Source organism: Cygnus atratus, chromosome Z (assembly GCF_013377495.2).
Source record: "Cygnus atratus isolate AKBS03 ecotype Queensland, Australia chromosome Z, CAtr_DNAZoo_HiC_assembly, whole genome shotgun sequence".
Lineage (NCBI taxonomy): Eukaryota > Metazoa > Chordata > Aves > Anseriformes > Anatidae > Cygnus > Cygnus atratus.
Window position 1 is genome coordinate 53,587,317 of NC_066396.1, and position 27,145 is coordinate 53,614,461.

Sequence of the window (27,145 nt, forward strand, 5' to 3'; positions counted from 1 at the left end):
GGTAAATTGTCCACATAATTTAGAAACCACATCAGGTGCACAGCTACACAGTGTTTCAGGATGAAGTGCACTGGGACTGGTACCTGGTTACACAGGAGAAACACCAGCCCCAAAGAAGTGTCCCTGGAGCTGCAGAACAGGTTCACCCACACAAGACTGACCCTTGAGGAGCTGGCAAAGGGAAATCTGCTGCAGAGCCATTTGGACAAAAGTGCCTACCTTTGCACAGTATTCATGACAACCGGCCTTCTGATACGGTGTGTGTAATCCAAGTTGGTCCTGGGTTTTAAAAACCCAGATCAAACCAATGTTGTTAAGCCATTTCTGTCTGTGATGAGTAGCTACCAGGGGACAAATGCTTCCCTAGAGGGCTTATGTCTGAACCTGAGCAAGCACGAGTTTTCAGAGCAGACCCTGTGGGCTGAGACCACTGTTGGGCTGATGTAGGAAATGTGGCTTGTAAATCCTGCTGGTGCTCACCATGGGCTTTGATATTCAGTACCAGGAAATACAGAGGATTTTGGTCACCTACAAAGGTAAGCAGCAGGCGAACTAGTTTTCAACGGTCTTAGAGTTGTAGATTTCAAATGAGGATGCATTACTTTGTAAACCACAAATACCTCAGGTCTTTTCTGTTATTGCATCCAGGTTATTCCTCTGTGTGGGCTCTAGGATGATCTAGGCTGCACACAGTGCAAAATATCAAGCAGGTTTTTCTTCAACTGCAAATAGGTGCTTAGGATCTCTCTGACTTCAAGCATAAACCTAAACATGTGTGTTGTGGATCTCAGACCCTCATTTTGCACTTGCATTGCAGAAGATGGGCAGCCCTTATTTTAGATTGTATTCAAAATCCTGGACAGGGATTGATGTGATTGTACTTTTATTTAGATTTTTGTCTGCTCTGTCACAGGAACACAGTGAAGAGCATCTGTGCAGTCAGTATGGCTGTGGTATCTCGTCTAAGTGCCATGCTGGAGATTAGGCATTGTACAAGGGAAGAAATACAGAGGAAACATAAAATAAGTCAGTGCTGAGGAAGAGTTGTGGTCGGGAGAGAACAGCAAAGCCAGGTAGAGTCCTGTTTGGGTAATGCACTCAGAAGTGCCTGAACTGTCCTGATGGCCCCATGCACTGAGGCCAAGGGAGAAACTCAGTAACTTCAGCCTGCTTCTGTGGTCCTCAGTGCAATTGCTATTGCTGATCTCAATGAGAAAAAGACAGGCAGGCACTCCAAAAATCCCACCCTTTCTGCCTTAGCAAGACCACATGGTCATCTCCTATTTCCAGCCCTTTTCTCATTCTGCTCTGGGTTGTTGCTTGCACAAAGGACTCTTTGCTTCTCTCCTCCCCATTGGGGCTGGGTGCTGAGAAGGGGCTGAGCAAAAGAGTGATGTAAGTGGAGGGAAATTTTGGGACAGTTCCAAACTGAAAATGAAATAAGATCAAAAGTGGATCACAAGCACTGGATAAAGTTATGTATCTGCTATTAGTGGCTGGATAAAGAGCCCGGCAGTCCCAAACACACAGAGGATTATAAATACCCACAGAAATACTCTGTCTATCACCATTGCTACGTATTTCCAATCATCTTCCACCTGCAATAGGAAAAAAAAAAAGGGAAAAAGATAAACTTCATGTAATATAACACACAATTTTGAGTTGACATTATTTGGTCGAAATGCCACTTGTGCTTTTGTACATGGGGAAGGACATACATACAGGCAAGAACATTGTGGTGTTTATAGTTGTTGCAGTGTCTTTAGAGGGGTTGATTTGCTATCTGTATTTATCAGTTTTGGCTGAGAACATCAAACACCATCCTAGCCTACTGATTATTTCTAAGTCTTCAGGTCTGTTGGCAAGCTGTGGCTGTGACTGACAATAACAAATAGGACCCAGTCACTTGGTGGGTGCAGTGAGGTGATTTCACAGCAGGCTGAATCACCACAGCTGCACATTGCTGGATCCTGCCAAAGGATCCTTTGTGGCCTGGTGGCCCACACAAGAGGCAATTTACTGTTCTGGCCTGATTTGCCCCACTCTCGCTCCAGTTAGGCTCAACTAAATTGTCAGACTGGACAACTGGACATGTGGACTTCAGCAAAGCAAGCGCCCTGACTGAGCACAGCGGAGTGTCATCTGCTACGCAAGCCAGAGTGAATTTTGTATCTCTCCGAGAGACATACCCTAGAGACACACTTGGTGAAGTTGCTGCCCTTTGAAATGTACCTGTGTGTGAGGACCTCTTCATAAGAAGAACTTTCACTCATGAAAAACTAGTGAGTGGTTAAGAGTTCTCTGTTGAGAGGTCTTCCATTCGTTTTCCAAATTTCTTGGTGTTTTCCTCCCAAAGGCTGCTGCTTAACTTTTTGTGAAAGAAAACACGGCAGAAACTCTTGGTGCTGTAAAGGTTGTCACAATTTGAAAAGGGTTTTTGTTTATACAGGACACGTGCACAATAGCACCCATATGGCTTTGTGTTTCTGGATGAAGCAGAAGCAGCCTGCAGAATCACTTCCTCGGTGCTTACCTGACAACAACCGTCCCCCACCCCTCTTTTTTAACAAAAAGAGGATTTGTCCCATATGAATAATCCTGCTTCTGATCCTTAGTATGCTTTGAAAGGTAAGCTACAGAGCTGCTGACGCACACACCAGACTAAGAATACAATTGCATGTGGCAGAAGAGGTTTGCAAAATGCAAATCAGCGTAACTGGCAATGAAAGAATTATCGTGAACTGTACAATCAAAGTGGCATGTTATTTGGACATCTTCACACAAAGTCTCCTATTATTTGGAATGCATCAAAGAAAACAGCTGGATACAGTGCATGGATATATTTTATGCTGCTGTGGCAGTGAAAACAGGTCTGAAATGTTGGGGTCTCACAAAATATTTGGGGCGTAGGTAATAAGGAAAGCTCAGTTCAGTCACTGTCTTCCTCTGTGCTGACAGACTCCTGTCTTTTGCTTTGGGCTTATCCCATGAATTCAGTCACCAGGCCTTAACTGTAGCACATTATTCAAAGTTATGTACTTTGTTCTCAGATGAAACCTCTTCTGGACATTTTTCAAGGGGGAAAAAGTTATTTTTGTGGGTTGTATTGAAATTGCATGAATTTGTGCTGATTTCAAACAAGTACTTTGATAGAAAGAATACATCTCAATAATTTTCTCACAAAATGTCAGTGTTGTTCTATAGGACAGAAATAACAGCAGTATTTCATTTTGAAATGGATTATTCCTTCACGTTGCATCTAAAAGCTTCAAAACCACATGTAAAAATTTAATGACAGATCAAAGGTAAATGTTTCATTAGGTTCAAAACTCTTCTAAAAAACATCTTGAAGTGTCGGGGAATTTTTATTCCTTGTGAGACCTTGGTGTATGTATGCATGACAGTCTATCTTGGAGCTGCTTTTAGTTGTGTGTTTACACCTGAGGAATAGGCCCTGGATTCTTAAGATCCCAATGTGCATCATTTTCTATGACAGTAATCCCAAACAGGATGAAAGATTTATAGCCTCACACAAGCTAATGCATTAGTTCAAATGCCAAATCAATTTTTTTTTAAATCCCCTCTCCATCTCTCTTTTTTTTTTTTTTTTTTTTTTGGGTCTGGCTTTATTCATCTGATGCCTGTTTTTATTCAGCTGTCTTCCCCCCAAACCCAACTTTTATTTCAAAATATGATTGCCATGCCATGGCTGGAAATACCATATTACTGAAGCCACAATTAGTCAAATCACAGAAAGAAAGAAAGAGAGAAAGAAAGAGAGAAAGAGAGAAAGAAAGAGAGAAAGAACACCAGACTGAAACTAAGTTTTGGCAACAGCATTCTGAAAGCCATATCTCTACTAAATTTACCACTAGCTGTGAACAGGTATTTTCCAGAAAAACAAAAGAAAACAAAACTCTGTGCAGCTAGACAAGCCTTGCTCTTCAAAAAGCAGTTCCCAAACATATTTGTTCCCTTGCTAACATGGAAAAGCACCCTGCTTGTCCAACAGCACCCTTGGTGTTGAGGTGTCACTGCTTACCAGGGCTGCGCAGTTCACGAGCACCGGGAGAAGAGTTGCTTCTGAGGAATTACAGAAGTAGGGCTAGAAGACACTTTGAAAAACCTCATCTGGTCTGTCTCCTGCCCCATGGCAGGATCAACTCTGCCTGAACCATTGGGGATCAAAACTCATTCCTCATGACCCCTACAGCAGTGGCTCTTCTTATACAGAAAGTTGTCCTCACGTCTAAACTAAAACTGTCTTGCTGCTTGAATTATCCACTAGGGACAGAGGAGGAACAGTTGAAATAATTTTTTTTTGTTCCATCCCCAGTGGATTATTTGGCTCCTCCCCTTTCTGTAGAAAACTTTGCCCAAGTCACGGGCCCCAAAATTTTCTTCTCTAGACATAACAACTCTGGGACCCTCAATCTGCCCTCCTACATCACAATTTTCTGCCCTTGCTTGCTGTTTTATTGTGGGATGCTGCAAGTGTGGCCTCGTGCCTGGCTCGGTGACTACCTCCCTTACCTCTTTGGTTTCATTTTGAGACCTCATGTTCTCTGCGATGAACTGAACGCTGCTAATGACGTCCTTCACTTCTGGGGAGTACTCGGTGTGCTCTGCCATCCACTTCAATGACTGATGGCTCAGTCGTCTTCTTTTGGTGGTAGTGAGTTCATCCACTTTATCACAGTGACAGCACTGCTGCTCCTTGCGTAGTTTGGTATCTTTGTGTTTGCTGTGCTTTGATTTGCCCGAGGTATTGGCTGATCCTTTCTTGATCTTTCTGGAGATGCTCTTTTTCTGCTGTTCCAGAGGCCGCTGCATCAACAAAACTTTGGGGAGCAAGCTAAGAAAGACGGTTTTTACCCATTTGGGCATTGTGTGTGTGGTCGGAGTTCTGTAATGTATATTCAGGACAAACACAGTGATGACAATTGACAGAGTCACAAATATCATAGTGAAGAGCAAATATTCACCTACAAGGGGTATTACTAAAGAGGTGGATGGGATTGTTTCTGTGATCACCAGTAAAAATACAGTCAAAGAAAGCAGCACAGAGATGCAAAGAGTCACCTTCTCACCACAGTCAGATGGCAGGTAAAAAACTAGAACAGTAAGGAAAGAGATGAAGAGACAGGGAATGATCAGGTTTATGGTGTAAAACATTGGCAGCCTTCGAATATAAAAAGAATATGTTATGTCTGTGTAGATCTCTTCACAGCAGTTGTATTTGATGTCATGTTTGTAGCCAGAAGCATCAACTATTTCCCACTCACTATTTTCCCAGAAGTCATTCATATCTACTTTGGAGCCGATGATCAGAAGATCAATTTTGGCTTTGTCATAGGTCCACGAGCCAAATTTCAATGAACAGTTCTGATGATCAAATGGGAAAAAGGTAATATCCATAGGACAGGAGCTTTTAAAAATAGCTGGTGGGGTCCAGGTGATCATTCCATCATAGCGAAGGAGGGCCTTGGTCTTGCCTTCAACTTGAAAATCCCCCACAGCACTAGAAAGACAAATGAAGAAAAGAAAAGAAAAGAAAATAACCATGAAAGAAAAACAATGTCCTTCACGGATGCTGCAAGATGCTACTTTTCAGTGAAAGGGTAAAATGGAAAATTGTTCATCATACTTATTGTACAAGACAATGTCTGGTTTCCAAATTTTATCTGCCGGTACCCGAACAAATTCAATTCCATCGTATTCTTTGGGATCCCATCGCAATTTGTAGTCATTCCAAATCTAAAAGAAGAAAGGAAAAGGATTTTAAAACCTTCTGTTATCAGCAAGCATCTGCCACACAGATCTTCCTCATAAATGACAGGGTATGATAAGGACTGAAAGAGAAGCATGTATAGAAGAGGACAATGATCTGAAAAGACAGCAAGACCATGAACTGGAGAAACACTGGACATAAGTGAGTGTTGTCTGCTATCTCCTTCTCTGTGAGGAGTTGGGAAATCAATAGCTACCAGCTGCTGGCAATCTGAGATCTCTCCTCTCTCTTGCCACATCCACATGTAGCAATGTTGTTACCTCCCCAGAGCGAACAGGAAACTCAGGCCTTGCTGATGCTCTTACTAGAGTGGACCCCAAAGGCTAAAGGAGACTAGCATCAAAGGGGACCAGCATCTGGGTGAGAAGGGATGTGCATATGCACACTGACAGGTAGTTGTGGACAGTGGACGTTACTGGCTCTAGAGGGTCAGTGAATTACCATAGGGATGCCCAACAGCTCGCCTTCATTGCTGTCTGGCTCCATATCACTGGGCCATGCTCCATGTTCTTGCAGTCTGCACTGAAGGTCTTGATTGTAATTACAGGAGCTTTTCCAGAAAGCTTCGTGTGGACCACAACCAGGGGTTGACGGAAGCTGCTTTTGGTGGAAGATGGCTTGTTTCTCTCAGCAATTTAGTTTCTTTAAGGATCTTTGTTTATATCACAGAATCACAGAATCATCTAGGTTGGAAGAGACCTCCAAGATCACCTAGTCCAACCTCTGTCCTAACACTAACAAGACCTCCACTAAACCATATCACTAAGGACTACATCTAAACGTCTTTTAAAGACCTCCAGGGATGGCGACTCAACCACTTCCCTGGGCAGCCCATTCCAATGCCTAACAACCCTTTCAGTAAAGAAGTTCTTCCTAATATCCAACCTAAACCTCCCCTGGCACAACTTTAGCCCATTCCCCCTCGTCCTGTCACCAGGCACGTGGGAGAATAGACCAACCCCCACCTCACTACAGCCTCCTTTAAGGTAACTGTAGAGAGCGATAAGGTCTCCCCCGAGCCTCCTCTTCTCCAGGCTGAACAACCCCAGCTCCCTCAGCCGCTCCTCGTAAGACTTGTTCTCCAGACCCCTCACCAGCTTCGTCGCCCTTCTCTGCACTCGCTCGAGCACGTCCATGTCCTTCCTGTAGCGAGGGGCCCAAAACTGAACACAGTACTCGAGGTGCGGCCTCACCAGAGCAGAGTACAGGGGGACAATAGCTGAGTACAGGGCGACAATAACATATAATATATATGAGTACTGAAACCAATGGGAGAAATGGAGGCATGTAACTTTTGCTAAAAAAATGTTTTGGTTGGAGTCTTGAATATGGAGATGACCTAGGATGGCAGAGATTCATGTTTAATAACTCCTTAAAGTTATTAAATCCAGCTAAAATCCAGCTAAATTTCCCAGATGAACCAATAATAATGAAGTTGGAGGAACACAGCAGACATGAAAGCTGGGAGATGCAACTTCTTGGGAATACGAATAAAGAAATAACTTTTTCAAATGTGACATTAATTAATGTAACTTCTCCCTATTTTTGCCTATAAATACTTATTACAAAACAAGTGCTCATTCTGTAGATCTAACTGACAAGATAACACACATTTCATCACATTAATGCAAAGTGCATAAGAAATAAAATGCAATCACTTACGTGTCTAAGCCACAAATTGGTTTCCATAATCTGATTGACTTCATCCTAGAAAGAAATACAGGCATGCACATCTTCACTCATTAATCATTTACAGTATGCCAAGATGGCCACAACTAATTCTGATAAAAATGGAAACAAGAATTCCATATTAACTGATACCAGCTTTTTTCTGTCTGTGGCCTGTGGCTATCGGGAGGATCTTAGGCTACTTCTAGGGGATTTGTGGAAGATAACTAGGCAGAGCTAGGCTGTTTTCAGGGAGATTACATATTGTACACAGACATCTGCAGCTCGACTGAAAATTTTTTAAGGCTTTACTGAAAAATTTTGCCACATGTATGTGTGGCAAACAAAGAGTGTGCCAGGGGCCTGAATACGTGGAAGAAAAAAACCTTTAAATTAATCCTGTCAGTGTCAGGGGAGAAAGGGTCTATGTGTTTTGTTGGATTCAGTTTTCAAAATGCTGTGTTTACATGGCACAGTACTGGTCAAAATTCAAGGAAAATGACATTTATAGTGCAGTTTGCATGGAAATGAGCAGATGAACCAAACCTGCACTAAATTAAGCCATTTTTGCACTGAAAACTTGTGCTTACAGTCACCTACTGCTATCGCCAATCAGCAATGAATCATGAAAGAGCTGCAAAAGGCATAAAAAAAGAAAAAAAAAGAAAAAAAAAAGGATCCAGTTCAAAGAAGTCCTCAGCCTAAAGGTAGTTCGAAAAACTCAGATTACATAAATATATGAATGCAGGGTGGCATTTGCAATGAAAGTATTTGAGTAGTTCTTAATATTTAAACATGCAGGATTAAAACTTGTAAGACATTTACAAACCAAAGGGTGAAGAAAATGCTGAGCATTTTCAGCCCTGAATACAGAAGATTAAGGACCAAAAAAAATGATGACACTTGAAAAAAAAAAATGGTTTACTTATGATCTTCCATTTATTTATTTTTCTGAAACCTGTCAAGTGACCTGTAGCACTGAAACAAAATAATTGCACCAAGGAATTTCCACGGGTGAGAGCTGCCTCCAGTGCAAGGACTTTCAATGCCTTCATTTATACTCTCAGATACCTTAGCTCTGTTACCCTGGCTGCTTCTCACTGCTTGTCTTGTCACGTCATTATGGACTCAAGAACCCTCAGAATTCAAACGCAGCCTCTGCTCTTGGATGATTTACCCCACAGAGGGGAGCATGGGTGAAACAAGGCCAGGACTTGCTTGCTGTACGGTGCACCCCAGAACACACAATGCTTACACCCAGCTCCATGCTCCAAACCAGTAGGTTGTACATCCCTTATGTTGTTTTGAACCAACCAAACTGAAAAAAAAAAGCATGCAAAAAATAAGATTTTAACTCTCAGGACAGTTCTCACAGGAGAACTGGGCTGCTTGTTACACAGCACAGACACAACCAGGTGTCTCTGGAGTGGGCTGGCTCTGCGCAGAGTGGTCCTGAACATTGGTACTGCTGCTCTAGATGCCAGGGGGTGCTGCCACGAGCAGAGGGATTTGACGTGGCAAAGAGAACGAGTCTATCTGTACAGTTTGAACAGCTTATCTGAGGAACTGAAGTGACTCGTCTGACAGAATGGCAAATGTCTCATCATGTACACATATGCACAGACGATAACATCAGCTAACAGAGCTGGAGGTGCAACTACTACGATGATGTCTGCTGTTTAGCACTTTGTGTGTTTGGCATCCGTGCCCAAATCTCAGCAGCCTGCTGTAGTCAGACTTACCACGTTTGTAAGCTGGGTAATGGCCACTTCGAAATGCACTGTGACAGGATCAGACACATTTTCCACTGGCCTGATGAACTGGTTGTAGTGGGTGAAGAGTTTATGAAATAGGCGTTCCTCTGATTCGCAGGCTGCGGTATCTGGGTTCACAATGATAAAGAATAGGTGTTTTAGAGGTAAGGATGAGGAAAAGATGTTAAATAACATGCTACTCCATGCTTTATTTCTGGATCCCGTGCCTGCCACTGTGTATCAAGACACAGAAGCTTCCTTCTGCTCTGAAGGAAGTCCAGCTGTTTAGTTCTGTGAGAAGAAAAAGCAGAGATTTTGTAATACAGAACTGTTCTTTGGGAACAAGCAGATTAAAACTGTAATCTCAATCAGTACAGGACAGGCTGGATGGCTTAGCAGGAAGGAGGTGTATGAATTCTTTTACATACACCCCAAATCTGACATAGCTATTTTCGTAATGCTCAAGACAAAAGACTTTAATTGTAAATGGAAAGATTAAATCGTGTGGGTTCTTGTGACACCAGCTCAGAAAACTACTTCTCTTCAGTGATTTTGCTGTTTCAATACACAACTGTAACTTAGCACCTTAAATCCAAAATAGGACACAAGGGCCTGTAACTGCACTGATGTCCTACAGGAAGATGCTTAGACTAAACATGGAGCACTGTTTTCATGCTCAGGCCACTCTTTCCCTCGTTTTGGAAGAGGGCATTTCTGCCTCTAAGGTAATACAAAGCATGCTCAGGTTCAGGGAATTATCACATTTAAAAGCTGAAATGCTGGTTGTTGATGACTTTCGTTTATAAAAGAAAATTCTAGTAAAACTTCCACAACTTGATGTTTTGCTCCATCCTTTTTGCAACTTCTAGAGAAGGTATATGAACATCTGCAGAATTTGGTTGTTTGTATATTGTGTATTGTGTCTTTCAAAAAGGAAATTTTACTTTTCTTTTCAGACCTCATCACTATGCAGTGCAATGTGATGAGAAGTACCCTACTGTGGGAAAATGAGTTTTCTAACATAGTATCACAACTAAAGCCACTGAGTCTAAAATCATGTTTCCTTTGAAATTTTCCTACTGGCTTCTTAGCAGATACGAGCTTTAAAATAAAGCACCAGAAACAAACAAGTATTTAGGCCTTCCATTTTTATAATTTGGTAACAGATCCTCGTCCTTTTGATGTTGCTTTAAGACAATGCCTTGTGCCCTGCTGGTGCAAACACTGTAATTCACAAAGGTCTTGGTCATCAGCAGAGGCGAGACTTTCAAAAAAGGTGTAGTGACTTAAAAGCAGAAATCCTGCTGAAACCCAGTGAGACCTGTGCATAGAAATCACCCCAGTACACTCAGCAACAGATCACAAACAACAGTGAATGAAATATATTGAGTTCTTGCTTTTGAGTGTGTGCGTACAGAATATGCAAACATTTAACTTACCTTATATAAGCAATGACAAAATTTAAGCATCAAGCAAAAATACAAGAACTCATTTTTATTCTTTGCTAGAAACAGTTTCTCCATCAGTTATTAGACTAAAATGAAGAGTTTTACACATGAAAACTAAGATTGCTTTAGTTCTGTTAAAATACTGTTAAAATGTTACAGGTTTCAAGACAGGAATAGCTGGCAGAAGCTTTAAATTGAATTAATTCCAGGGAAACAGAAACAGAGACAGAGACTAGAAAATATTTTAGAGACTAGTATCAAAGACAGCCTACCTTTAATCAAGGATGTGAGCATGAATGCCCACACACCAAAAGCAGGGTAACACCAAGACAGCCACCTCTCAGGATGCATTGCTGGAAGCAGAGCAGACCTTCCTTTTGAGAAAACAAGTCTGGGGAAACCCAGAAACAGATGGCGAGAAGACACAGGAGCCCCTTGGACAGTAAGCACCTGGTGCAAAGATGGATTTCAGTTTTGCATTTGCAGCAGACTCTGCAGTCTGGTAAGCAGAGCAAAGCCTTGCAGAGTTGCTTCCACTATCAGCAGGCGAGGAGAGCTTTTGCTGTGCAGAGAAGGGAGTCAGAGCATCCTATCAGGTGACTTTCACATCTCCAGTCACCCGCACCCTTGCCTCTGGGGGAATGTGTAAGAGTGCAGGAGAGGGAGGGAAGGGAAGACACAGGGCAGCCGTGTCTGTGGAGTGTGCGTGTGGGGGATCCATCTGTCCCTCCATGTGCTGGTTAAAAAACCCTCATCCAAAAGCAGCTGCTTGGACTGTTGCTTGGTGCTCACCTGAATGAGTCCGCTGGAATACACAGAGATGAAACAATTTCACTTTATTGGCTGAGGACCAATTCTGCAGCAGGAGAAGTGGATGAACACCTCTATCAGAAAACATCTGAGCCTTGAAATCGGAAGAGCATCATGTGAGAGAATGACTTGAAAGTATTCTGGGTGAATAAATCTAAGAAAACCAGATTTATTATTGCCTTCTGACAGGAACAACTAAGTGGGCTAAGTTCTTTCCTGACAGACAGGCCAGCTCACAACACCTATTTTCCTATGGTTTTGGGATGTGTGTGTGCAGTGATTCCTGTGCCAGCATCTTGCTAGTGTGGAGGCAAAACAGCCGAATTAAGGAAAAACACCAGGTGCTGCCACAGGTATATCAGACAGGCCAGGGTCACTGGGGCAGAGTTAATAAGTTACTCTTATTAATAGAAGTTTAAAAAAAAAAAAAAAAGTGCAGATCCTGATCCTGTAAAGATTAATGCTTTTTCACTCCTCAGACTCTCAGTATGTATGTTGCAGCAGCAGGAATGCCTGGCGAGTATCTGTAGGCAAAAAGCCTGAGAAACTGAGTGTCCTGCTTATCTGCGGAGGGGTGATGGGCACCACAGTTTTCCTGGTGCCATCCAGCCTCACAGAAAGCAGCTGGTACAGGGATTCTTCTTTATGTGAGCTCAATACAGCATGAACACGTCCGAGTGGCTGGATGAATGCTTTGATCAAAGCAGAAATGCTGCTGATTTCCAGGCAGTTACATTGTTGAAGTGTGGAGGGGAGAGGAAAGGAAAGCCATAAAAGCAAAAAGGATGCCCATCACACTGCAGAACACAGAGGCAGTGCTGAAGCTCAGGATGATAAATGTCCTTACTTGTTATTCAAGTTGTTAAAACATGGTTAGAAAAGAAGAGGTCTGCATGGATGAAAAGGACTTAGGAATGAGCTGTCTGAAAAGAGATGATATTTGAAGTGGACAAAGTTGCCCCTGGCAAATTCTGAGAGATGAAAAGGCAGCCTTGGAGGGCTGCTATCATCCCGTACCCCAGAGCTTACTGGAGTCGGTGTGGATCCTGCTGCTGACCGAGGGAACCCTGAGCTGAGCCACTCCTCGGCAGGGAGCCAAGGGAACAAAAAAATCACACCATAGCAGTGTTTTGGTGGCTGTGAGCCATCCTGCCCTCTCAAAACCAGCAGCAAACTAAACGTGGTCTGAAGTAAAGGAGAGGCAACAAGGCACGGCTATGAAGCATTTTCAAGCTGAAGGTAGATGTGAATTATTCTTAAAAGTGGTTTAAAGATGTAAGTATGTGTTTCAGCATAAAGATTTTTTCCTGAAAATTTCCATCTTTCCAACACTCTCTGAGAAAATAAAATGTGAAAACCGTGAAAAGTATTTTGTGTCTGGTTCTCCCAAGTTGCAAAGTTTGTTAGAATGATATCAACAGTGTAGGTCCATAACCTTGCCATTCCCATTATCCAAGGAATCTCATACTTCCTCCTGAATTTATGCTGCCCATCAACACCTGCTAGTGGCTGTACTGCGTCATGGCACGTGCACTCCAGCTAAGTCCAGTGCTTGTAGAAGGCTGATGTACAGTAACATAGTTTCACATTCACTGTGAAAACAAACTGACCCCAAATTCAAATATTTTGGTGTTTCCAAAACTTGCTGTTGTTCCAAGAAACTGGCAAGCCAGGGAATTGGGTGTCAGAAGTAAGCACACGTGCAAACGTGTCTAGGTTAAACTGAAAGCCCTTCAGAGGGGAGGACAATGAGTGTGTTGTCCCTCCAGAGACAAGGCCAGCAGTGGCAGACCAGCTGGCAAGGCGATGCTTGCTGCCACGCTTGAGGAAGAGAGCTGTGCTGGTATGGGGGGACAGGGCTGGGGAAGCAGGCTTAGGAGGCAACACCAATCATCCAGAAAGCAGATGGGAGCACCATGCCTGCCCTGCTGGCTGTGCACTGCTGGAGAGGATCCTGCCTTTTGGGAAGGCTGAAGAGGAAGAAGGAATTCAGACTGCGCTGTGACAGGCCATTGATGAGGCATTCAGATGGAGAGGCCAAAGGGACCTGCTGAGGTATGGCCTCAGGGGCAGAGAAGCCAGCTGGGTGCAGAGAGAAAAGTCAGTGAATCATTGCTGCGAGGGAAGGTACCCCACTCAATCCAACAGGAACTGGCCAAGGAGGCTGTCAACATGCCAGGCTCAAACAGCAAGCACAAGCTGATGGGTTTCACTCGTCCTTTGCCCTCCTTGTGTGGAAGAAGAGGTTGAATTAGTCCCTTTGCATGTGCATTTACTCTCCAAGAACACACTGACTGAGAGCAAAATCTCTGTCCTCTTTTCTTCAGGTGAGATGGCTCAGGTGAAAGAGGGAGTGCAGCTTGAAAGGATGCACAAAACCTGACCACTACATAGGTTTCTAGTACGTGGATGCACTTAGCCCTTGGAGACTGATGTTGTAACAATTGCATGATGTTGGCTGCAAAAAAAAATCAAGACCCACTTGGAGGTTTGCCTCTGTGCCCTGTAATTTTGGCTGAAGGCTCAACCCCTGGTGCTATCGGCAACTTCAGTGACAGACATTGGCTTTTTGAGTCAGTCCAGGGTTTGAATGACGGATTTTTTCCCTCTGGTACCAAGTAATTCACTGCTGGACATCCATATCTGAATTCTTTGTAGACTTTGAAAATGCAATGGGCTCATCTGCACTTTGGCTGTGACAAACACATTTTTCCAGGGTGGGTCAGCCATGCACTGACCGTCTGCTGAGTTTGGGAATTCACCTCCCAGCCCTGCTGACTGCTTGCCAAATGCCATGATGCAAGTGAGTTTGCACCTAGGGACACGTATTTCCCTCTCCAGCGCTGGTCTAGGATGCACTGCTGGGGGATGAGCCACCCCTCAGTGTTTTCTTGTTCTGGGCAACTCCTACGTTTGCTTGTAATTGCTGCTCTGAAATAGCTGTGATGAAGACAGCAGGCATCTCAGCAGCACTGCACCTTATCCCTGCTCTGTTACTTACTGCTTTTACAAGAAGATATTTGTTAAGGAAGCAATATTGATCCTGGTAAAAATCAGCTCACAGTTCACTCCCATCCAGGTACTTACACGCAGCACTGCACTGGACCTGGGACACATACTGCTAATGAAAGTGATGCTAGGGGAAGGAAGCTGTAATGAGATGCTGAAAGTACCGGTCAAATCATACCCTCTTACAGGCAGCTCTGTAGTCAAGCATGGGCAGCTTGTGCATTAGCTGAAGTTAAGGTAGAGAGGGAACTTTGTAAATCTCCCAGACAGGAGATTTCTGGTGGACACTATAACTAAGCATGTGTATGAAGGACAATCTCTAAAGACTAGAGTCTGAAGCAGCATTGAAGGCTCTGAGTGACAAAGGACTATAGTTTCCAGTGGTTGTTGGGACCAGTGATCTTTCCTGGTTTCTGCTGCATGGATATCCCAGCTGCTATCACTAAGGCAGAGTTTCATCAACAAATCATTGCTCTCCACCTTCTCTCTTCTCCTGACATCATCCAAGAGGTATTTTGTACAGCTTAATTACTCCTGTTCTTTGTTTCTGAACTGCATCTCCCCACCCATGCCTCCTCTCCCCCAATTCAGTAGGCAAATGCTCTCAATTTCCACACCCCTTAGTCCTTTCAGTATTCCCCTCATCCTGCTATCCTTCCTTCTGTCACTCCCTCATGTCAGTCCCCTGTCCTCTAGACCCTTCCTGCCCCCTTGCACCCAATTTATTTTCCTCACTCTGCCCTTCACCTAGCACCTGCCCATGATGGAAACACTCCAATTTACATCAAGCCTACCACTCTTAACTTGCTCCTATTCTCCCAACATTTTTTCTTCTTTTTTTTTGATTTTACTTTTTTTTTTCCTACTCTTTCTTTTAGGCCTTTTCTTTTCTCCATTCAATTTCTTCTCCTCCCTTCTCTACCTACCCATCTTCATGCCCTTTTTCATCATGGAGAAATCACCAGGGGAGCAAGAGGTGATGTGAGAAATAGGGGAGAGAGAGGAGCATGGTAAGTTTCCCCCCTCTTCTCCTGCTCTTTTTGTTCCCGTTACTTGTTCTTACTCTCTTTTTCCTCCTTCTATGTCTGCTACAACCTCTGTCTTTCTAGTCATCCCGTCTTTTCCTCTGTATCCCTGATAGCTGTCATCGCTCTGTCTTTCTCTCTGTACTCCTTCTCTCTTCCTACATTAATGCCTTGTCCTCTGAAGCCTGCTTCACCTGCCATAGCTTAGTGTCTCACCAGTGAGACGCACAGCACAGAGCACAAACATACACCTTCTCCCACAGATGCCTAAGCAGTACCTCTCATGTTGGCACTGAGACATGCATGTACAGACACCCTCACTCTCAGACAGCTCTGAATGTACTACATCGTCCTCTCTCCTGCATATGCATGTACAGAGCCAGCCACTTCCACCCCTGTGAAATCTGGCACGTCTTCTCCATGAACGCTTGACATGGAAACCCAGCTGGGGACGCTAGCCTGCCAAACTCCAAATTCCTCAGAGACTCGGTATAATTTCCTGCAGCTGCACAGAGGCATGACTAGCAGCAGCACTTCTCCATCCCTTTTAAAATTGTTCTGTGGAAGGACAGCCACGGGGAAGTTGAGAAACACAGCTCTTCCCAGGGTGCTGAAGAGCAAAGCATTGTATTGGTGTTTGATCTGACATTTCCCATGCTGTACCTGCCCTCTCTGTACAGAGTACAGCCTCATCAGGGCAGAAGATTGCTATTAATCAGTGTTCATACAGTGCTGAGTGCAGTCAGGATTCCCTGTTTTGTCTGGCTCCTGCATATCACTACAATAAACCAGGCTTATAACGCGTTTTTCAGGAGAATATTATGAATCCAGTTTTCATTGCCTCGCTGCCGGACATTTAGCTGTGAGAGAAGCACTTCCGGGTCACTACCCTTTGTCTAAGCGTTAGTACAGCCCAGCTTGCCAAGTATCGCTCTCTGAGCAGTGCATTCACACAGCTGGATCCTTCCCCTCCTGCACTCCGTGCGGCAAAGCCATGTGTAAGCCCAGGGCTGTGGCCTCTGTCCTCCCCTGGGACCTTGTGAGCCAGCAGCGTCTGTTCTCTGATCCATTGGGCACTGTGCAGAGGTGTGGGACATGAATGAGGGTGGAACTCAGGGGGCTACTGTGTGCACATGAGGTGCCCCATGCTTTAAGATCATTCATTTTAAGTGATTTAAATGATGGGTGGGAAGAGGCCATGCGGCTCGCATTGGCCAGGTCTTCTACAAACATTGAGCGTGGAATTTCTTCACTGCAGCAGTTTGCTCTGTGATATAGTCCTTTCTTCCTTCTTCTTTTGGGTTAAAGAGATTGAACTGTAATATCTGTCAGCATCTTTCCCACCTGTAAAATCCGATAGCCAGGCAGTTATTACACACTGAACAGAAGAGAGCATTAATGGAGATGCCCGCTCCCATGACACTGCCTGTAGAAGTGATGCAGTAACAGAATGTAACACAAAGATACATCCTTTTAAAGCACCACTGATGGCAACATCCTCAAAGGGCCTTCCCCTGTACATAGGGAGTCAAACAGAGTTACTCCTTGTAGCTTCAGTGACCTTTAACTTGGACCAACCCTTCTTGTAATTTGACGGAGATTTATCATAGGCCAATAAAACCTGATCCATTTCAAGGAAACTCAAACCCATACTAATCCTCTCTGTTTGGCTTTTCTAGCATTCCTACAATAAGAAAACATCCTGGGAACGTGTTTCAACATGCAAAATACGTAATTCTACACTTCACTAATATAAATACCTTTATTTTGTGCAAGCATACATTTACGTTAGAAGGACTGGTGGCTTGGATGTTTCTGTACCTTCTTTTGACCTCTTTGTCATAGCTTCTTAACTCCAAAATAGAAATCAAGACATATTTTGAAGCAACTCTGAAGGGATATAATGGAGATAAACCAGTAGACAATAATTTATTTATGGACTTTGTTGTGATAACATCAATAATGTAAAGAGTACACAAGCTTCAGTAGGATCTCTTAGAAGCCACATAATTCTATATTGACATTTGCAGTGTCTCCAGGGATGCTAGTACAGCCAACATCTAACTTCCAAGACATTAACATCTCATAAGTAAGGGGAAAAAACAAGCGGAAGTGTAAATGGAATCACTGAAAGGGATGCTGTGGAATCACATCCTGAAATGATGGATTGCTGGATTCAGTGAATGTAGGGGGATCCCCCATTCACTCCATACGGGGACAAGTCACAAATACACTCATATGCTGGCTGAATAATTTCACAGAATCACAGAATGTTAGGGATTGGAAGGAACCTTGAAAGATCATCTAGTCCACTCCCCCTGCCGGAGCAGGAAAAATTTCTCTTTGGCCATGTTCTTAATTCTCTCTGGTCGTGTTCTGGTGGGCTAAGATTTCAAATTTGGCAGGTGTTTTTGCAAGTTCATGGGTGTGTTCCAAAGGAAAAGTTAAAATCTATGGGGAACTTCAGGGGGAAGAACCCTTAAACTGGTTAGGATGAAAAAATACTAATAATTGAAAAATGATCACAGGTATCGCAAGGGAAGTGGTCTGGCCAGTGAACTGGAGGACTAATTACATATATATATATATATTATTTTTTTTTGACTTGTGTTTTTTGTCTCTAAACCTCCCACATCCCAACAGCTTTAACCATTCCTCCTGCACTCATTGAGAATTCTAACAGGTACAAAGCAGCATGTGTAGAAGGAAGACAGGCAGGAGCTATGAGTATTCTGATTAGGCTAATGTATATGTGCTGGCTGGCCATCTGGCTATTTCTAAATGAGTTACGTAAAGATGATGTGTCTGCTCCTACTTAGGATTGGGGAAAGTGGAAATCTCATTTGGATTATCTGATTCACGCTAAATTTACAGAAACTTAATAATCTTTAAAATTCATTGCAAATTGGGCTTTGGAGGGGTCAATGAGTAGACAGAAAAGAATGCATGACAAAGTAAATATTCTTTGAATAGGCAGCTGGGATGAAATAAAGTTTTTCCATTCTTGCTTTAAACCATTAGAAAAGGAAAGGAAATACTTTCCTTTACTTTCATCAGAAAGCAAGTAAGTAAAATAAAGTATCTCTCCTACCCACCCCCACCCCTTTATTTTTCCCCAGCATCTGCAGCAGGAAGAAAACCAAACACTTGGACAAGCTCAAGAGAGAAATGCAGGATAAATCTTTTCAACACACATGTATCTCTTGAATGCCTGCTGCCTACCACATATAGCAGCAAGAACAAATGCTTGACTACATGACAATAAGCTCCATATCCACTCATGTCTCATCGACAGATTTCACGTGTGATAGAAACCTAAGAAAGGTATCACATCTAGACCAGGCATCTTGACATTCCTCAGCAACTAATTTTTTTGTCAGAGAACAGAACCTGAAGAGAAGCTAAGTGAGGAAAATGTTTGCCAGATCTGACACTTGAATAACACCTTGTATCTTCCTGATGTTGGAGGAAAGCCTTAACGATGCACTGGGTACATTGAAAGTCTAATTAACAGTGTGCTCCTCAGTCAACATCAAAAAAAAAAAAAATAAAAAAGACCTGTAAATTCCTCACGAGGGGAGCGGAGGGGCAGGCGCTGAGCTCTGCTCTCTGGGGACAGCGACAGGACCCGAGGGAACGGCATGGAGCTGGGACAGGGGAGGGTCAGGCTGGGGGTTAGGGAAAGGTTCTGCACCCAGAGGTGGTCGGGCACTGGCACAGGCTGCCCAGGGCAGCTGTCACAGCACCGAGCCTGACAGAGTTCAAGAATCATTCAGACAACGTTCTCAGACATATGGAGTGATTTTTGAGTGGTCCTGTGTGGAGCCAGGTGTTGGACTTGGTGATCCTTGAGGGTCCCTTCCAACTTGGGGTATTCTGTGATTTTATGGTTCTATTGAAATCTATGTTAGCAGGAATTCTGCCATTCACCTATCTGATTTCACTGGTAACAACACCTAGCCAACCCCCCTTTAAAAATACCTGTGGCACCTCCACCTGATATCTGAAACACTCTCACAGGTGCTGAAAATGTTGAAGTACATGGTTTTTTCCACTGATCATGAAGAAGCCATAAATTTTGTTTGGAAGCTGTCAGGACTTCAGTCCTTACTCTTTATTCTGGGACACTGAAATAATTTCCAAATATTTCTCCTAAAAGTCTGTCATGTCTAGTCCCCACCATCCCCCAGGGTGTTACGTTGTTTTTATGGACATTGCAGAGGTGTTTGCATTTGTGAAATGGGACTCCTGAAGACAGAGAAGGATATCCTTCTGGAAGCAGGATAGGTGTTGCAGTATTTTGTAAGGGCTTAATGTATTTAAGACGTGCCTTCAAAAATTTTGGTGGGAATTTGCCATATTCAGTGCAAAGGAATTGAAAGCAGCCAAAGAAAAATATAAAAAACTGTTAAACTCCAGTCTTTCATCTTTGTTAAAAGAAGCCAAGTAAACCTGTTCATTTCAGTGTCTGTGCCACTTTTCAGCGTCTGAGCTCTGTGGCTCTTCCAGAAAATATCTTATTTAGGATTATCTGTGCTGCTTTTTTGGAGTAGATTTGATTCTTTCTGCTTAGTTTTTTTTTTTTTTTTTCCCTTTCTGCTCCTAAAGACCATAACCTCACTCTGGAATAACAAATGTGGTAATAAAAATGTTTTGTTCTGAGGGAATCTGATATTTCTCTTTCTACCCATTTTCCCAACCTGTCACCAAAAGTTTCTAGAGTTTCTTAAAGCGAGTGGGCAGTAAAGATGCAGTCCTTTAACTGCAAAGGCAGCCAAAGATTTCAGTGTCAAAATGACCAACTTTGCATGAGGTTTGCACAAACGCCCTGAGAGACAGCCCATCTTCAAAGGAGGCAATATGAAAACTGGCATAGGAGAGGTAAGGCATGGGAGGAAAAAATCTCCATGGTGACAGTAACACCTGGAACAGTCAAAGCACTGAACAATCAAGGAAGTTAATAAATATCAAATGGTTAACCATAAAGGGATACTTTCTTCATGATAAGGCATATTCACGACCATAATTTCACTGAAAACGAGTCTGCACTGAGCACCATGGAGCTGGTAGTCAGATCATGTCAACATGATCTAGCAGTGTTGTTTCGAATAGCCCAGAGCTATTTTTCTGAGTCATTTCTACAGTTTGTCAGAAAAGTCACACATATTTTTATGAGATATAATTATTTCCTTTTTGGTTTAGAAAAACAAAACAAACAAACAAACAACAAACAAAAAAAGCAACCAACCACTCAAAATAAGGAAAAGAAATATTCAGCCAAACCTAGACCGTCTGACGAGCCTCTGGGTAAGGTGGAGCATTCTATGGCTGTGGTGACACACCTCAGAAGAGCAAGTAGCCCAGTGACATCTCCCATGAAATCTCATCATGATGCATCTACTTGGTGAAATATTTCAATTTTAGGTTGATTTATATGAAGGGCAGGGAGAGGACTTTGTTTACCCTTAGGAAATGGTACCACCCTTCTGCAAATAGAACCACTTGGCCAAAAACCCAGACTTCAGCTGAAATTATTTTTAATCCACTTCAGTCATTACTTAATTGCTGGCTCTCAAACAAAGTGTACTGAGAAAGACAGCTGTGGGACTGACAGAATTTAAATCAATCACCATCTGCAGCGGGGCAAAGAACAAAGACACTGCAATGTAAGTGATCAGAGCTTCAGTGATCCTGAAACACATTGTGACTTTGGGATGTCTGAGTTGTGTTTTTTTAACCTTTCAAGGCTGTCTTAAGTTTGCATCTGGAAGGAAAGCACTTCAGATCTGCCAAAGAAGATGAGCTGCCCATTCCCATTTTAGTGGATGACAAATTGAGATCTGAATATTCTGGTACTGCAGAAAAAAAATAAAATAAAAAAATCTATCTTCTGTTATGTGAAAAGCAATCCTAACTAATAAAACGGTAACTCTGTAACCGAAAGCACAAATTGGTGAAAAAAAGCCACGTGCCAGGATCTTGCTTTTGGTAGGTTGGTGGACTTGTCCATCTCCCTTATGGGTACCTTTGCATTTGTAATAGAAGAATGAAGGCCATTGGTAAAGTTGACTTACTTTCTTCTTTATGTAGTAATGCTTTATATTTGTTAAATGACTGTCTGACAGATGCAGAGATTTGTACACTTCATTTATTGCATGGCTTTGTGAACCTTATGAGTTCAGACATTTCTAGGACAGGCAGAGCCATCAATACCTCTGGTGCCTCTGGCCAAAAAGTGTAAGGAGAAAGCCTGATGTCATTATGGTGAAAACAAAACAAAACAAAACAAAACAAAACATCTTCTCTGTTGTGTTTTGAAGGAGCATTTGGAAGGGAAAAAGGAGAATAACAGCCACCTTTTAATGAACATTGTGATTGAAAGAAGAAGTAAAAAAAATAATTACAAAACTTCTGTTTTAGTAACATGAATGTTGCCACAGACTATTAACCAAGCAAGGCAGTACCTGAAGGGGACAGGCTTTGAGTTTTGTGTGTAAACTTGGGATTTGACAGGAGTGTTTGGTAATCAGTTGCCATGCCACAGCCTTTGCAATGCGGTCTTAGGTTTAAGGAGAACTAGGAGATTACTACATTTGTTTCATACAAAAGTAGGTAAATTTCTTAGTGGGAGATTAATTCCATCCAACTCTAGCTATCCAGAAATGAGATATCTAGTTCAAAGCTTTCTCTGTCATCAGTAGAGGAGGATGGGATGCAGTAACAAGTACGATGCTCAGACTGATTATGACTAAGGCAGAATTACAGAAATGATGGGATCAATTTTATTCTCTCCAAGGAGAAAACAGTAGGTGACAGAAATGAGGAAAAACATCACAATTACCCGGCAGATCTCTAGAGGATGTGCAGAAGGTCATATGTTAGCTTTCTGTGCCACATGCCTTAAGGCACTGTAATTATAATATCGTTCATATATTGTGTTTGAGCTCATGGATCATCTGTATGAATAACTAATAAAGCAAACATTGTTAGCGTTAAATACAGGTGGGTTCTGAAGTGCTGCAAATTCTGTATTTGCTTTCTGGCAGAGGATCCGGTAGCACATTATTAAGAGCACCTTAAATCATCCCACATTAATTGCACAGGAAAGAATATAAATATGCAGTCACACTCGAGGCTGACGCATGTGTTGAGCCAGAATATGCAGAGCAGGGCAGGCAGAGTTCAGCTGTCATTCACACGTGATGCCAAGGTTGCAGCAGTTTTGAAACAAAAGCGGTGGAGAAGGTAAATATAAATCATCAGGACACCACCCCCTGGGCTTCAGGGGTGAAAATTCAGCAGTGAATTTCTAGGGCCACAAATGCAAAGGTTAAGAGAAAGCATAATGAACAGCCAGAAGTGATCCAATGGGTATCACAGCAGGTTGGTGCCGTGTCAAAAGTCTGCAGCAGCAAGACAAGTGTCAGTGCCTGCCCAACACATTTACATCGTCACTGAGCTGCAGTGTGACAGGGAAGAGCAAAGGGTGAAATTCCCTGAGCAGGCCTATGGGACGCCAGCAGCAATGACAGCTAGCATCTGCTGGAACTAAAATGCTACTAGCTCAGCCAACAGGACCCCCGAGTTTGCAGCTGGCTAGAAGCCTTGAAAGGTCAAAGTTTGAAGGAGGGTAGCAATGGAAAGACAAGACACATATTTTGCAAAGACACCTCATTTTCCTCGGCCACCTGTATGGCAAGAAGAAATTTTTCAAGTATCCAGATTTGTGGTTTTCAAAGTAGTTTCTCTTAAAAGCAGAATTGCTAATTTGGGGAGGGCACTGCATCTTTTCAGGAAAGGACCTTGCAGTCCTGATGGACATCAAGTTGAACATGAGCCAGCAATGTGCCCTTGCCACAGAGAAGGCTAATGGCACCCAGGGATGCATTAGGCAGAGTATTGCCTGCAGGTCAAGGGACATGATCCTTCCTCCCTCCTCAGCACGGGTGAGGCCACACCTGGAGTGCTGTGTCCAGTTCAAGAGAGACATGGAGCTGCTGAGGGAGTCCAGTGAAGGGCCAGGATGATGGAGGGACTGCAGCATCTCTCCTGGGAGGAGCCCTGAGAGAGCTGGGACTGCTCAGCCTGGAGAAGAGGATGCTCAGGGGGACCTTATAAACATATACAAATACCTGAAGAGAGGGTGCAAAGAGGACAGAGCCAGGCTCTTTTCAGTGGTGCTCAGTGCCAGGACAAGAGGCAGTGGGCACACACTGGAGCACGGAGCACAGGAGGTTCCCTCTGAACACAGGCAGCACTTCTGTGCTGTGCGGGTGCTGAGCATGGTCACAGGCTGCCCAGAGAGGCTGTGGAGTCTCCTCCTTGGAGATCTTCAAAATCCACCTGGACATGGTCCTGCTCTGGGTGTCTCTGCTTTAGCAGGAGGCTTGGATGAGACAATCTCCAGAGATGCCTTCCATCCTAAATTATACTGTGATCCTGTGAATAATAATAATAACAATAATAAAAGCCAATGTGATGCACATCTTTTGATTTTACTGCCTTGGTAGCACGTACTCACAAAATATTGTGTTGTCACATAAAGGGCTATCAAAGATTACCCAGCTGTACTTTATTTCTATAGTCTGTTTAATCCTTCATACTTTAATCCAAAAATTTCAACGAGAGTGAAGAAATACTTATTAGTATGGATGAAATTTTTGAAATAGGAGGCAGAGGAGAGGATACAGATTAGAAAGTAGTGCTGCTCCTCTGCATCCTCTTCAGCGAAGATTATCCTTTGTCACCCATTTGATCAGATAGAAGCTGTGAGGAGTAACATGGAAATCTAGGATCAGCAAAAATGTCGCACTTGAAGACACCATGTCAAAAAATGGTAATACAGGACGTCACCACTCCAAGGAGACCTCTTTGCAGACAGCAACCTCTGAATGACAAGAAATTGAGAATTGACTTGCCTTGGTGTATCTGTGTGTTTGTGTGCGTGCATATCCAGTTTTATTAATCAGGGTGATACACCTGCAAATCCCTGAAGCTGGATGACCTTGCATTCTGTTTTAATACATTGTCTGAATTTCAATTTTTGCCTGTTTTAACATGTATTGCTTTGAGAGTTCTGTTTCTTGAAAATAAGCACTTGGTTAACTTGAGCACATCCATTCCAAGACTGTGTAAATGGGAAAACTTTGCCTGAGAAGTTTTCCCATGAATTACCTAATCACAAGTGTAACCTACACCTTCACCACTGGACTGATAACCCATGGGCAAGGGTAGCAACAATATTTCAAGCAACAGAACTGGTCCACAAGTCCATCTTGCTTTAGTCTGGATACCACTATGCACGTATACTTTTCAGAACTTGTTTCTCCCATCCAGGAACAGGCTAAGGGTGAATGCAAGTCTGAGGTGCAAATCACAAGCTTTTCTTTCCACACAAGTTCACCCTGTGACTTGGCAGGTTCCTCCTGCCAATACAAAAAGACTCTAGGGAGCCCTGTATAAAGTGGTGGGGCAGCTGGCAAGGGGCTGGTGCCCTGGAACTGGTCATTGTTCTTTAGAAGAAGGATGGGCTTCCTTGGAAAGCTGTATGAAATGCTGGCCAGGGCGTGAGTATCCCATACAACCATTTGGAATGGCGGTGAGATGGAAAAGTTACTGCAAATTGTCACCATTAACTTACTGCCTGATTTGGAGATGGCTGGTGTACAACTGTGACCACAGGTAAATTTGTCAAGATACAAGGTCTGTTATGAACCTCAGCCAGGACATGCTTGAGATTTATTTGCAAGCACTAGAGAGACCTTTGGAGAAAACAGAGAAGAAGCACAGCAGTTTCACAAATAGCTAGGGGTTGTTCTGCACACTAGCTGTGGAAGGGTGAGAGCATTGACTTGTTTCTTTTTGGAAGGCAGTGTGTCCGCAGGGCTACATAGTTGTTAAGACTGGTGACATCTTCCATCCTCTCCAGCTCTTGCCCCACCAGATGATGCCCAGACACTCAGAGACTGCAAAAAGGCAGTCTCTCTAAAAGCCTTCTGGGGTATACAGGGCAGTAGAGGTGCTTGCCACCCCCTACTCCATTTCAGAGGAGAAGTGATGGTCAGTGCTAGTACTTGCGGAGGAGAACTAGGAGCTCAGGACATGAAAATACCGATGAGCTGTCTCTAAAGCACAGGTCTTCCTCTAACACACTAGCATTAAGCCTTGCAAAACAAAGCAAAACAAATTAATAAATCATTAAGTAAAGTATTTCCAGTGTCTCTTCTGAACTTTATTCCTTTAGCTTTTAAGTATGACTTAAGGGCCTGTTACTCTGCTTTGTTCTGCAGTTCGCGATTAAAATAGAAGGGCTGTGAAGCTGCAGGGAAGATACTGATGGACGGCTCTGCAAATTGTTCCAGCTGAACCATAAAACTGTCAAAAAAATGATACATGTTAGTTGTGACGGCCCTATGCCTCCCAGAAATAAAGTGGATCCCTAATGGAAGACTTTGGTAAGGAATTAAATATTAATTAGGGCTTATACAAGATGGATATAAAAAAGATTAGAGGTAAACTATTAGGTTTGCTGTGGCAAAAGCTGGATGAAAGCCAGAGCATTCATGTCTTAACTTTGGTTTCTTGGCTGATTACAAGCAATACATACGTACAGCTGAGAAGGTCATACACTGGAAGAAAGCTTCTTTACTCCTTGTTTTGAGAGGGGTAGTGGCACAATGCCTTTACTTCAGAAGCACAGTGCTGGGGGAGTACGTACATTCTCAGTTATTGAAATGGTTCCTAACTGGAAGAGATCCTGAAGGGTTGTTTCATGAGCTCATGTGATAGCCACACAACGTCTAGTATGGAAATTAAGGCTATACTCAGTGTCAAAGTGGCAGATGGCTTTGTAATGGAGGTGTGGTTTTAATCGAGTACAGTTGGGTTGACTTGTTCTGAGAAAATGAGCCAATGATAGTTTTTCAAAGGACGCAGAGAGCAGCCGTTGTGATTTTTTTCTGGAGGACTTCATAATTTTTTATTCTTGTTGCCTTTGCCTCTCTGCAACCTAGACAAAATGTCAGTTACAATACACATCCCATGGAGTGAACAAGTGGGAATGTGGAAATCCTGTGTCTGTCAATTTTTGAGGTTGGTCTCCAATTTTAGTCAATACTCTGACTGGCATCTAACTCCAACTTGAAGTTCAAGCCATGAACCGTCATTAGTATTAATGCAACCAGCATCACAGATTTCCAAAAGTTCCTGTCAGACCAAACACAGACAGTACTCGTTATAACTTGCAAAAAAAAAAAAAAAATCTGTTGGATTCTGTTTTACAATCATTGTGACCCACTAAGAACAGATATATGAAGAATAATAAATATTCACTCCTGGGCCAGCTGCAAAGCAGAAGCTGACACAAATCTTGTGCAACTGGGAGCAACTGGAAGCCCACCAGAGCTGAAGACACATGGTCCTCTATCTGCTTTGGATAGCCAAATTTTTGCACATCCAATAGTGTGGGGAATGGAGAAAAATACTCCTTAATGGCCCTGAGCAGCCTCCTCAGAAGCCCCACCTACAAATCCTGCCTATGTGTCCTGGTTTTGGCTGGGACAGAGTTAATTCCTTTCACAGTAGCTGGTACGGTGCTGTGTTCTGGGTTTGTAATGAAAGCAGTGTTGATAACACTCTGGT

At 43.1% G+C, this 27,145-nt stretch overlaps 1 protein-coding gene across 1 annotated transcript; it reads right to left on the reverse strand.

Annotated features, from left to right (window-relative positions):
• Positions 1-1,475: 1,475 nt before the first annotated feature.
• On the reverse strand, positions 1,476-11,012 carry CHRNA6 (cholinergic receptor nicotinic alpha 6 subunit). The gene is made up of 6 exons (XM_035564223.1): positions 10,934-11,012; positions 9,202-9,341; positions 7,454-7,498; positions 5,648-5,757; positions 4,534-5,521; positions 1,476-1,598 (listed from the first exon to the last, which is right to left on the reverse strand). Exons 1-6 carry the CDS (start codon positions 11,010-11,012, stop codon positions 1,476-1,478), a joined length of 1,485 nt encoding a protein of 494 aa, XP_035420116.1.
• Positions 11,013-27,145: the final 16,133 nt, after the last annotated feature.